The following is a 13,198-nucleotide window of genomic DNA, read 5'->3' as shown; positions in this document are numbered from 1 at the left end:
ATTAGAAGTTACCAACACTCCTTGGTGTGGGGTAGCGGTTTGTTAAATCAATAACATCCAGTTTGTGTGATTAATAATTAATATGGCCTGTGAGTTCAAAGTCCGGTTCTGACCAAAAGGGTCACTAATACATGACTGAATTAGTTCAAAGCCGAAAGGAATGTCCTTTATGGAATATAAATTCTTGGTATATACCCATATGTTTCCCAGGAAGTCTCACCCCAGGCTGTGTGATGAGCCAAGAGACTGCAGGGAGAGGCACGGGGAACTGGACTGACTCCCGGCAGGTGGGGAGGAGGTGCCGGGGAGCCGGAGTCAGCGGCCCGTCCTGGGGAAGATTCAGAGACAAGGGTGTGTTCTCACCTCCAGCACCAGAGCTGAGCAGAGAGCGAGAAGGGCAGTTGGAAGACAGTCACAGACACACACCCAGACTCCGGTGTCTGAGGTCTAAGGAGCCAGTCAAGGTGGATTTTGCTAAGAAAAGAATGGAGGGGAAACCATTGCAGGTCTATTTTCTCCAAAGGGGAGAGAGGCTCACGGGAGAGTCTAACAGATCCCACGGCTCTGTCTTCTCTTTCCCACGGTCTTCGCATCTGCCAGGGGTTTTGAGAGCCCGCCCCTAGACTGGGTGGTTTCAGCTCCCAGCTGGCACTGATAATCGCAATCGTAATTTAAATCTTCCGTCCTGTCAACATTCTCCCAGACACAAAAGTCCCTTTTTCCTTTCCCTCATTCACACGATAGAGGTCTGTTGCTTAGGTTATTCTAAATAGTCACTTGAAATCAATGAAAATAGCAATTTCAAATTTTCTGGTTCTTTTAAGGTAGAAAAGCAAGATAAATGGTCTAGCTGATTATTCTTTAAATTGGGGGGGTGGTTTAAACAAGGAATAAAGCTGATGTATAATTTCAAAAAGAAAGGTGTTCCCAGATGGGGCGCCCTTGGCCCTGAGTGGTGAGCTAGAGGCTTTCTTAGATTCCGCCTCCTTCGATCCACACTGTGGGTCAGTTAGGGCAGGACCAGGACAATCCAGAAAAGCTACAGACATTTTAGTTCAATAAAAAGAGCTCCAGAAAAGAGTTCTTCATTACTGGGGACATTCCAACAGAGGTTTGCAGGGTGTATCAGACGGTATTCAAGCATCACAGATTAGGTTCAGCCTAAGAAACAAGTAAGACCCTTTCCTATGAAGAGAGTAGAACGACCCAGTTAGTGTAGAAAATGCCTCGCACAGTACCTGGTGCCTAACAGTTGCATAATAAATTAGATTCTTCCCACCCTGAGAGTCCATGGATCTAATCACATATATTGGGTGTGTTTCTTAAGGGGTAATTGGATACATTCTAGGCTCTTCCAGAAGCTCACAGTTTTCTTAGGGGCCACTGAAAGGAGAAAGGAGGAATGGTCAGTCTCCCTGTGGACGCCGGGAGCTGGTCCTCTGCTTGGTGTTTTCAGCCGGTTGCTGGTTTGGGCCTCATGCTCTCCACGACAGCCGAGATCATGGCTCCCGCAGCCTTCATGCCTTGCATCAGGGCGAGCTCCACCTGCAAAGCCGATCGGTTCGTGGGGAGCTCAGTGAGGACCCTAGGCTCGCACCCCCACCCTGCCCCCGTCCTGCCCCGACCTCGCCGCTCCCCTTCAGGAGCTGTCCTGCTTGGAGGCTTTCCCCAGAGCAGGAAGCCACCTGTGCTCCTTATTTCCAAGGACCCCAGAGCTGCAGGAGACCGAGAGAAGCCCGGACTGCCGGGGCGGCCACCTGAGGCAGGCGCACTCCCTTGCCCCAGGTGGGGAGGCGGGCACTGGGCTCCTGGTCCCTGGCCTTCCTCAGAGCTGTTCAGTCTAGCGCCGGACTCCAAGGTGGGGCTCAGAGGCCAAGGGTCTCAGAGTAGCACCACCACAGAGGCCCTCGTTCTATATACAGGGAACCCGAGACCAGGGAGGCAAACTCACTTGGACTATGTCACACAGCAAATTAGTGTCTGAGCTTAGCTTCGGGCCCAGGTTTCTGATGAGCAAGGGCCTCTTATAATCCCTTGACCCTTGGGGCCTTCTTTTCATGTCCAAACGCCCATGGGATGGGAGGTCCGCCATATCGGCGCCCACCAAGCCCCCAGCACCGGGCCAGGCCTCACCAGAGGAGGATGCGGCTGGGAGAGGACCAGACCACAAAGAAGGAGGGTGCGGAAAGCGAGGGCCAGTGGGGAGGGACAGCGTGGGGAGGGACAAATGTCTATATGTCTAAGTGTTGGCAAGTAATTTAAAAAAAAATGCTAGTCATCGGAGCAGAACACGTCTGTGGGCCAGATGTGGCGCACAGGCTGGTAGTCTGTGACTTCAGCAATAAAGTGTCGACCTTGGTTTATCCCTATGTTGTAAAGGAAGGGACGGTCTCAGAGATACGATGACTTGACCAGGGGGACCAGGCCAGGCGATGGCCAACCAGACTGGACTCCACTGGTGGTCTGGCTACGCAGCCCACTGCCTTTTCTACTCCTCCACGGCTTAGGAGCGATGGAGAACGGTCCAGTCCTGCAGAAGAGAAGGCCCCACCGGGGCAACAATAACACGGGACCACCGATCGCCATTCTGACGCGCCAGGAGCCCCCGTCCGCGCCGCACCTGCTGACTCCTGGGCACGCCGTAGCGGAGGTCGTTGACGAAGTGCTCACAGTTGCCTTCGATCAGACTGTACTGCACCGTCCTGTCGATCATCTGTTTTGTGCGCTGGATGATCTTGTCCACGGGCAGGGGCAGGTACGTCCCGTCCAGCTTGTTGTTGACCTTCCAGGAGCAGCCTTGCAGCACGTCCTGCAGACGACTGTACTTCACCACAGCCCGGTTGCTGAAGATGGAGGTGATGCTGCCGGCCTCCACTTCCTCACCTGGAGGCCAAAGGCAAACAGAAGCTGGAGGGCTTTGAGGGACAGCAAGGGCAGAGCGCCGGCCCCCTCTCAGGTGCTGGGTCAGCTGCCACCCCCTGGGCCTCAGTTTCTCCATCTATGAAAGGCATGGCCCAGGATGGGGAGTTGGCTTAAATGAGCTGCAAAGGACCAGCTTCCCCGGAAAGCCTCTGCCCGGCCACTTCTGACCTCCCTCGGCCATGTCTTTCTCCTGAAACTCTTCCAGCGCCTTGCGGTGTGGCCCCCGACTGCACCGTGTTGGGCTGGGCTGACCGAGTGACCAAGTCCTATGACTGCAGTCTCGCTTTCCTAGCCAGACTTCAGGAATCTTCACACACGTGTGCCGAGCACCCGTACGTGTAAGTGTAAGCGTGGGCTCCTGGGTAAGGGGCTGGCACGTGGGTCCATGACGTGCCTCCGCCTGTAGCCGCCGCGGAGGCGCAGGTGGGACCGAGCAGACGGGAGCCCTGGGTGGGACCCGCTGCCATCAGCCTCCACCCAGAGCCAGCCTGCCTCTCTCTCTGCTCGGATTTTGGGGTTTCCATAAAGGGTTTATTTGAAAACAGGGTCCCACAGCTTTGAAAAAAGAAATGTTTCAAAGCTGCTGTATATGGTATTCAGTCCTTAGAGGAGACAGAGGCCCAGAGAGGGTCAGGAACCTGCCCAAGGTGAGTGGCAGTTCAAAACCAGGGCTGTTTTTCCGCAAACGTGTGTGGCCTCCCCATTTGTAAGCTGTTTGAGGGCAAGCAACGCCCCTTGCTCTTCTCTTCCATATTTGAGGAAAAGCTGCCGATTTCCTAAAAGCTGGCAGTAGGCAATTCAGCTTGCGGGAAGAGATGGCAGAAGTCATTTCTAGAGAAAGAGCTGACGGGGAGGGCGAGGTTGTGACGGTTAACAGTCCCTTTGGTCGTACCAGAGGGAGGCTCCTGGAAGGGAGAGATGGAGGGGAATGTAATGCGAAGCAATTTCTACCTTCTTTGTTCTGCATACAAGTGGGCTTCCAGGCTGGGAGTGGGGGAGGGTGTGAGTGGATGGGGAAGGGAGTGCGGGGTGGGGGAGGGGATGCTCTGTGGGAGGCCCCAGCAGGGAGAGGGGGTGGGCCAACGGAGGCAGGCAGGCCAGTGGCCTTCTGTAATTTAACATGAAACCCAAAAGGCATCCAGTGCCCTGGAGCCCCTCCTTCCCCTTCCCCCAGCTTCCCCAGGCCCTACCTCCTGAGGTGACACTCTGACCAATGGCTCTGGGTGGCCAGTTTTATAGTATTTCCCATTCTATGCTGTAGCTTTCTATTACCGCCAACCTGTCATCATCAAACCTCTGCCACCATTTCATCAGCCACCGGTCTAACCTCAGCTTTGTGTTAACGCTGCCGTGGGGAATGGAAGGAGAGCTGTGTCCACACTGGGGGTGGGGCAGCCTGGGTCAGGCAGGGAAGAGCTGGCCGACCGGGTGAGGGTGGAGGGTGGTGCCCAAGGTGGTGAGGAAGCCGGAAGCAGCACTGGGGGCAACAGGAAGCAAGTGGCGATCAGCGCAGGGAAGCACCGCACCCCCCTGGGCCGCCTCAGGAACAGGAGGAAGGATGTGGAAGTGCCGTCTGCGCGGATGGAGGCTCAGGTTCTCAAACTTGACACCGAGAGGAAAGGGAGGTCTGGGTGGTCAGGGGCCTGGGCGGGACACGCAGTGGCATCTGGTAGACGGAGACCAAGCTCTATCACATGGCAAAGTGAGGTCTAGTCACGCTTCGGGGTGTTCTACTGCTAAAGCAAGGCAGCGGCCGAGGCACACGATAATGAACTGTGCGTCTCTTTCCTTTGCTAACTGAAACATAGATACTTCAGCAGAGGGTCTTACTCGGGGGCGCCAGGTGGACCACACGGTCGTCCTCCACGTAGATGGCCCAGTGCTCATAGCCGATCCGAAAAATCTCAATCAGGTCTCCAGGTTGGGGTCTTGGTTTGCCCTGTGATGGGAAGGAATATAGCAATAAAGACAAGGCGCGTGCCCGAGGGGTTCCAGAGACGCTGTTTGGGGACCAGCTCCAGCTCGGCCTGAAGGCCCTGCGTCCCATCTCTGCCCAGAAATCCAGGCTGGAGAAAACCCTCTTCACGCAAAGGAGCAAAGGTCCTTCCCCTCCTGCTGTCACCCTCGTCACTAAAGGCAGTGAGACTAGTGGCTGTGTCGGTCTCCAGGTATCACGCCCTCCTTATACCTCCTGCGTGGATGACTGGACTGCGGTAAGCATTTCTCCTGGACTTTGAGCACCAGGTTAAGCTTTCTCAATAGGGGGCGCTAGAGGGACATTGCAAGAGAAAGGGGCTCCCTGGCAATGTCCTGCCCTGGGGGAGGGGGCCATGATTAGTGGTGCCAGTGCGGAGACACCTGGTGGAGGTCTGCCTGAGCCCCGATCCCTCTGCCCCCATAACCTTGCAGCCTCTCTGGGGTCCTCTTGATGGACAAAGTGCCCCATAGTCTCCTGCCCCTGCCCCTGCTGGCCTCCGGATTCCCTCTGCAGGTATCCTGCATGGACCTCCTGTGGCCCAGAGGGTCCCCCACCCCCTGGGTTGCTGGGAGCCAGCTCGCTGCCTACATTCCAGAGGGTCGCACATGCCCAGCAACTGGAGACCACCTGCAGCCTGGCCAAACCAACTTCCTGCTCTCCAGGGGGTGGGCCTTACCTCTCCAGTGAGGTCTGGACCCCTTCCAAGTTTGTCCTTCCTCGAGTGCCCTCCAGGTCCTCAGCCCTGGGAGGCCCTGTCAAGCTTCCTGGTATCTTAATAATTATTTACATTTCCCCCCACTCCCCCCTGTTTAACCTGCTGTGTGCTTTCTAGCTCCTGACTGGACCCAGAGTGCCACTACTCTCCAACGAGGCCTGGGGGAGACAGCCCGCTCGTCTGAGAGACAGTGCGTGTGCAAAGCACACTACTGTGCACTCAAAAGTTTAAGAGGGTAGGTACGTCCCATGGTAAGTGCCCTTAGCACCATTTAAAAAAAAAGAAAGAAGAGAAAAGCAATCCCAGAGCTGTGGCCACTGTAAACCCAAATTTAGGAGAAAAAAGAAGCTCATATCCCTCATCCCTCCTACTCCAGCAGTGTGCTCAGCACCATGGAAACATAAACATGCAAAGTTCTGATGCCCACACTGCTCGTCCTCCCGAACTGTCTGTGCCGGGCAGTGCTGGGAGAAGAAGGCAGGCTAGGCAGGAGCCAGGCAGAGAGGCAGGGACCGCCCCTCCCGCCGTCAAGATCGTGGTGGTCGCTGCCCCCGAGTTTGCGACCACCTCCCCAGGTGGTCTGGTTTCTGCGAGGCTGTAGCTCTCCTCCCAGGTCCCAGCCTCATTTGCCTGGGTGAGGACGGGCATTTGCCGGGGCATGAGATCACGGAAGTGAAAGGGGCTTTTCCCTGTTTCTTTTAACCTTCTCCGAGATATAATGGACAACCCTTCCAACGCACAGTTTAGGTGTACAGTTCAATGACTTTTATACCCTCAAGCATTTGTGCAAGCTTCACCCGAGGCCTATTTTAGAACACGTCCATTATCCGCAAAAGATCCCTCAATCCATCTGTGGTCAGACCCACTTCCTGCCCCCGGCCCCGGGGCAACCTTATACCCATCGGCCATCACTCGCCTTTCTTCCCCTCCCCCTCCCCCCGGGCCCCAGACAACCACCATTCTACTTTCTGTCCCGACGAATTAGCCTTTTCTGGGCATTGCATAGAAATGGAATCACATATCATGGGGTCTCTTGTGTCTGGCTTTTGTCACTGGGAAGAAGGGTGTTGAGGCTCATCCGCGTTGCCCTGCTGTTCTGTGGAGCTGTTTAAACTACTTGGCTCTTTTTTCAACATTATTTTGGCTAAAGGAAATTAAAGATGATTTAAATAAATGAAAACGCATTCCACGTTCATGGACTTGAAAACTATCACATTAAGGTGGCAATGCATCAAATGGATCCATAAATTAGACCCCCCCCACCCCTGGAAATACCAGTAGGCACCTTATAAAAAGTACATTGACATGGTGACCCCAAAACTTAATATGCTGGAGGGCAGGCCTTTTTGGCATAAGCTAGACAGGAAATGGGGCGAGAGGAATGCAGACCAGAAGGGTGGGCACCTGGTTCAAGGTATTGGCTGTGAAAGGGAAGAGAGGTGTTAGGTGGGAATGAAGAGCAACAAGGGGTGAAGAGAGGGGATTTTCAAGCTGGGCAAGACGGCAGCACCTGTTAAGTTCTGCTGGTGAAGCTCTGATAGAAAGAGGAATGTCGAAGATGGCAGCAAAAAAGAAGAGTGATCAGCTGCCCAGGGGTCCTGACAAAGTGGGAGGGGCCAAGTTCAAAAGCACAGAGTCGGCCTTTGCCTAGAGGCCTGTGTTTGTCTGCTCCGGCTGCCATACAAAGGCCGGGCGCCTTAAACAGCAGAAGCTTGTTTTCTCACCATTCTGGAGGCTGGAAGTCCAAGATCAAGGTGCCAGAAGGGTAGTTCTCATTCTGAGGCCTCTTCTCTTGGCTTGTGTGCAGCTGTCATCCTGCTGTGTGCTCACGTGACTTTTTTGTTCTTGTTGTTTTTTGCATGTGTGGAGAGGGAGAAAGAGCCAGTCTCTGGAGTCTCTAATCTAATCCTTTCGGATGAGGGCCTCACCCTTACCATCTCATTTAACCTTCATCATGTCTTCCAAAGACAGCCATACTTGGGGTTAGAGACTCAACATATAGATCGGGAAGGGGGGGACACATAGATTCAGTCCATAACAACAGTAAGTGCAATCTGGTAGGTGCAAAGGCCCTGAGGAAGGAAAGACTTGGGTTCATCAGAAGTACAGGAAGGAAGCTGTCCTGGCTGGTACCGAGTGAGCAGGGAAGGGGAGTGGTCTTGATGCAGTTGGAGACGATGTATAGGTACAGAGAAAAAGAGGAGAGAATGTGGGCGGTGGGGGTCTGGCCCCTTGTCCATGGCCAGCAATCTCTAAGGCCTCGTCGGAGGAAAAGAGCTCGCTGGCGTTCCTTACGTGCTCTGAGCTCGACACAAATCTCTTGTCTGCCTGATCTTGTCATCCGTTCACCCGGTTGCACAAAGCAGTGAGTGATTCTGTGTGTTTTCAAGGGTGTGTGGGCGGCTTGGCGAATGCAGAAGAACAAGGAGCTAAGTGACTAAGGGGTGCATCCAGGGTTTTGAAATGGCACAGCAGAACAAGCAACCTTCCAGAAGGTGAAGAGTGAACACCCTTCAGAAAGACGCACACAGGCCTGAGTTGGGGGAAGAGGAAAACAGAACAGCCTGAAGGGCCGCACCGGGGCAGGTTCTGGTCCTAAACCCTAAAGCGGGAAAGTGAATGACCTGTGTATTAACCTTACACCAGGTGTCATGCTGGGAGTGGCGATGTTGCTGCTCTCACATTGGAATGCAGGTTCTTATTGTCTTCTCCCCTCACCCCGCCCCCGATAGTCCATGAGGACCCCGTGGGCCAAGACTGTCCTCCCAGATCTCTGCTGGAGAAAGAATGTCAGAGAAGTAAGGCTATAGTGTCCTGGTTTCACTGTTACTGAGTAAAACCCTATTCCTCTCTTACCACATTTTTGCCTATGGTGCTATCAAATGAGATCCCCAAGCCCACCGTTAAAAATGCAGGTCTATATACATTTCTGTCTTAAAGGACGGCGACAGCCACCCTAGGTGACAGAGGCGGCGGTAACTTTCTGCAGTGTGCTGCAGAAAATGATTTCATAAAATATTAAACTGAAAGCATGTGCACGGATACCCCCCAAGAGAAAACATATGTCTATACAAAGACTTCCACACAAACGTCCGTAATAGTTTCATTTGTAACAGCCAAGCAGTGAAAACAACCCAGTGAACAGAAAGGTAAGTATCCACACCAGAGCTCCGGCTCCGTAGTCAGGAGGAATGAGCTACATGGCTGTAACTCCAAGTAATTACGTAAAATTATGAGAAAGAAGTCAGACTAAAAAGGGCCCATATGATAGGATTCCATTTATATAAGTGTCTTAGAAATACACATGACTCTATAGTGACAGGAAGCAGATCAGTGGCCGCCTGGGGCTGGGGTGGCGTGGGGAGGTGGGGGGACTTACGAAGGAGAACAGGGAGTTTGGGTTGTGGGGACGGCTTCACGGGTATATACGTATATCAAAAACATAGTCAGCTGTCTATTCTAAATATGTGCGGTTTATTGTACACCAGATGTAGGAATGTCAGTTATACCTCAATGGAGCTCAATAAAGCTATTTTTAAAACATTAGAAAGGCACAGCCAACATCCCAAATCAGCATGCAGTTCAAGCTGCCACGCAATCTAACTAAAGCCAAATCCAGTGTGTGGGGAAGAAGTCACCGGAGCTGCCGCACGCACCTTGCCCGCTGGCTTTGTTAACTGGCCTGGGGTCTCCGACTTCAGGGACAAGCTGGACACAGTTCTCTTCTGGGTGGGTGCGGTCTCCACGTTAACCCCGGGCTTCTCCCTAAATGGATTTGGCGATCATATAGTTAACAAAGAACACTTCTTCACGATTACTGGAAATCCTGTGTTACTTCAGACTCGTGGTTCTAGGAGAGCTTTCGGTTTTGAGAGTCTAGGAAATACTTCCCCTCAAGCTTGCTTTTGCGATACGGTTCACTGCCACACAAAATAATTGCCAGTCAGTGCGTTTTAGTCAATTGTTCTAAAATGCTACTGATAATAATAAGTAGCTTTCAGGTGTGTTTTTTTTTATTTGCTAATAATCTTTTGTAAAACTTTATCAAAATGATACTGGCATATAGCTTAAAAAAAAGATAACCGTATATAGTGGATTATAGTGACAGGCAAGAGGCCTGGGTGCTCTTTTGTCACTCAGGTCCTCCTGCCACAGGCGGGCCCTTGAAGTGCCGAGCTGTTCCTTCCAACAGTTAGGTACACATTTCCAAGACATCGAGTCGAGCCACCACACTGAAACCACAAGCAATGTGACAGAAGTTGGGATATTTTCTCTTTGGATTAAAAAATATTGCAGAAGTCTGAAACTGAGACCAAGAATATGCTTTCTGGACTGAAATACACTGAAGCCAGAGAGACCTGGGGTTAAAGCCTGGCTCTGACACTGGTCCGAACTTGAGCTGGTAAGTTAACCTGTCGGAACTCAGTTCGATTGTCTATAAAACAGACGGAAACAGTTGTCTCACAGAATTGTCAAGAGGGTTAAATGAGGAAGCACGTGTTTATACTGGCTTGTTACCAACCCAACAGGGCACTTTCTCTCTCTCTCCAGCTTGAACTCTTCTGTATAGGACGTGGCGAGTGGGGGCTGTCATTTTTAGTATAGCTCCACCGGAAACTCTCAGCCCCTCAGAATTTTAAACGGAAGCAAACCATGTTTCTGATGAAAGCCAACTGAGGACACTGGTTGCATCATTCACGAGTTACCAACTGGCAATATCGTAAAGGCCTTCCAAACCACTTCTGTTCTCAGGGTTCTGGGGAAGGGGCCCTGTGGCCAGAAGTCGCTGCAAGAGACATCTCCTGCCAGCGAGCCCCGGGCCTGGTCGCACTCTGTTGCTACGACCACACCCGCCTTCTCCTTACAGGGCTGGCGGGAGGCTGCTCCGCACAGAAACTCCACCAGGATTTGTTTTTTTGGAACTGCCGGCAAAGCCCATTCTTTGAAGGGCTCTACCACCCAGGGACCCGGTCCTTCCATGCAAACAGCCTTACCCCTTCTGGAGGCTTCTGCCCAGTTTTGGCGGCCCCTGCTTTGGCTGCTTTGGCGAGACCTGGACCAACGCTTGGGATCCCACTGGTTCTATTTCAAGGGAAAAAAATACTAGTTAAACCACCCCTGCCTTCCGTGGGAGGGGGGTTCAGATGGTCACCTCCAGAGTGAAGGTGGGCTGGGAGCCCTATTCCCAATCTGGCAGGCCGGCTGCTCTGTGATCCGTTTCTCCGTGAGTGAATGAAGGGGGTGTAGGACCCGATGCTGGGGAGGGCTCAGTTCCTCTGGGAAGGAGAGGCTTTGGCGTCCCTGGGGTCAAGATACCGGAGAGGATGAGGAGGTCAGAGGCGTCTGTCCCAGACTGTAGAAACCTTGGGACTAAACCTGAGGGCGGAGGCTTCCGCAAGACGCAGCCGCCTTAACTCTACCTGCCCGGGACTGCCACCTCCCTCCCGCTTCCCCCTTAATCGCAGTGGGAGGGTAGATTGTGCACGCCTTTTTTTTTTTTTTTTAAGCATATAGCTTTGATTTTTTTAAGCATATCGCTTTCATTAAATTAACCGTAAGCGACCATTCCGAGATATTCACTCGTTCTGGTTAACAGGCGTTTCACACAACCAACCAACGCCCACAGGAAGGGGTCCTGAAGGCCACATGGTGACTTCTGTGGGGCGCCGGCGGCCCCGCGGCTCAGTTAGGAGGGGCCCCGTTCCCGCGGGCCCCAGCTGGGGAACAGCCGAGTGCTGACTGTCATCTGGTCCCATACCTGCTGTTCCCGAGGCCGAGGCCGGTTCAGGGGAGGACCCGTGGGACCTAGGGGAACGGAGCCGGCCCTTCCTCCGGGAGGCGGGGTTCAGGCCCATCCCCCTGCTGCGGACCCGCAGGTCCCCGGGCCTCGCCAGGGGCGTTGCTCCAGGCCAGTTCCCAGTGGGCGCGGCCCCAGGTCCTCCGGAGGAGCCGGAGCTGGGGGTTCCGTGTGCTGTGGGCAGCGCGGGACGTGCACAAACGGCAGGGGCGCGCGGGGGCGGGGGTCCAAGGGGGCGTGCTGAGGGTGTCTCCAAACAGAGGGCATCGATAGGGCTCTGAGAGGAAAGGCAGGGAAAGGGGGCTAGGAGAGTATTCGAGGGGTGCATGGGAACGCAAAAACAGTTGGCTAAAAGCTCAGAGGTGGCACGTGATCGGCTGGAGAAACTGAACATCACGGAGCAGACCGGAGCGGCAAATGAGAGAGCATTCAGGGCCAGATTAGGTGGGCCGGGGCAAGACCTCTCAGAGTTAAAATCTGTTATTGAGACATCTGTTTAGATTGCCTGCCGGTTCGAGCCTGCTTTCGCTTATCAATCCTTTTTGCAAACCTTCCCTCTGAATGTTGCATTCGATGGGCGAGAAATCAGACATCCAGAAACTTAGAGCTTATGATGGTATTTATTGGCCAAAAGTTTTTTACCTGCGCAGGGGCGGCTTCCTTCCCCCCCTGGGGAGTCAGGTAGCTTCTCAGAGCTACAACATGGAAGCCGCACGTGGCTTACAAACTATGGGGTTTTTATAGGGCAGAGCAAGCGAATGCGGGCTTACAGAAGCAGATGTGGCGGTTAGCTATTAGCTAGGTTGCTAAATTGAAAACGGTGAGGGTCTCTCTAATTGGTGGGTATTGCTGCTGGTGGGCCCTGGTTAGTTACCTTATTTGGCTAGAATTTTTCTTTTTTTTTTTGAACCCAACTGTTCCCGGAGGATTATTTATTACCCAGTCTCAGGAACTGCAGATGCCTAACGGCTATCCCTATGTTTCCACTACTAATGGCCATTACATTCCCCCCCTTTTCTAGTTACTAGTCAAACCCTTGACTGTTGTTCTTCTTGGGGCAGGATGGTATAGGGTTGAGCCAGGACCATTAATTTGATTGTGTTAACCCTATCTTTTATAAAGGCAAGCAACTTTTTGAGGATGATAGGCCCTAAAGTTAGGGCTAACAACAGCAGAATCAAGGGTCCTGCTAACGCTGATATTAGGGTGGTCAGCCAGGGCGAGGTCTTAAATAAAGAGGCAAACCAGTTAGGACTATCAGGTTCACTTTCTCTTTCTCTAAGTCTTTTAGTTAGGGTTTTAATACTCTCTTTAATTACTCCAGAATGATTAGCATAAAAACAGCATTCTTCTCCTAAGGCTGCACATAATCCTCCCTGTTTGAAAAATAATAGGTCTAACCCTCTTCTATTTTGTAGGGCTACTTCTGCTAGGGAGTCGACTTGCCTTTCTAGGTAGACTACCTGATCTTGTAGCAGGGAAATGTCTTTAGAGAAGGTCTGGGAAAGCACCTTCAAGCTATTGTCATTATGCACATAAGCTCCTGCTCCTACTGCTGTCGAGCCTATAATTCCTATGGTAGCTATTATGGGGATCAGAAGCGGGTTCCTCTTAACTCGCCTTGGTGGTTCTAGCAAGAAGGTGGGATCCCCTCTATAGAGGTACACTTGCGGGATAATATATGCACTAACACACAGGGTAGGACCGGTAGGAATCAGGCATTTGAATATTCCTTGGGTACAAATGAACCACACCCCTTCAGGAGCCCTGGGAAACTGGGGATCAC

At 52.6% G+C, this 13,198-nt stretch overlaps 1 protein-coding gene across 2 annotated transcripts in view; it reads right to left on the bottom strand.

Annotated features, from left to right (window-relative positions):
* Positions 1-943: 943 nt before the first annotated feature.
* Positions 944-13,198, bottom strand: part of PLAAT5 (phospholipase A and acyltransferase 5) — a 25,675-nt gene continuing 13,420 nt past the window's right edge. Inside the window, exons 1-6 of one of the 2 annotated variants that reach the window (XM_053659269.1) lie at positions 11,374-11,667; positions 10,610-10,697; positions 9,272-9,380; positions 4,753-4,861; positions 2,621-2,883; positions 944-1,545 (exon numbers count right to left, since the gene is read on the bottom strand). In XM_053659269.1, coding sequence (XP_053515244.1) covers positions 1,453-1,545; positions 2,621-2,883; positions 4,753-4,861; positions 9,272-9,380; positions 10,610-10,697; positions 11,374-11,470 — 759 coding nt within the window. In that variant the 5' untranslated portion in view covers positions 11,471-11,667 and the 3' untranslated portion in view covers positions 944-1,452. Of the gene's footprint in view, positions 1,546-2,620; positions 2,884-4,752; positions 4,862-9,271; positions 9,381-10,609; positions 10,698-11,373; positions 11,668-13,198 lie in introns of those variants that run through there. The other variant, XM_053659271.1, reaches the window with a different exon arrangement.

The sequence above is a fragment of the Artibeus jamaicensis genome, unplaced genomic scaffold (assembly GCF_021234435.1).
Source record: "Artibeus jamaicensis isolate MK-2021 breed Jamaican fruit bat unplaced genomic scaffold, CSHL_Jam_final scaffold_614, whole genome shotgun sequence".
NCBI classification, from domain to species: domain Eukaryota; kingdom Metazoa; phylum Chordata; class Mammalia; order Chiroptera; family Phyllostomidae; genus Artibeus; species Artibeus jamaicensis.
The sequence above is the reverse complement of the archived record's forward strand: the minus strand, read 5'-3'. Positions and strand labels throughout refer to the sequence as shown.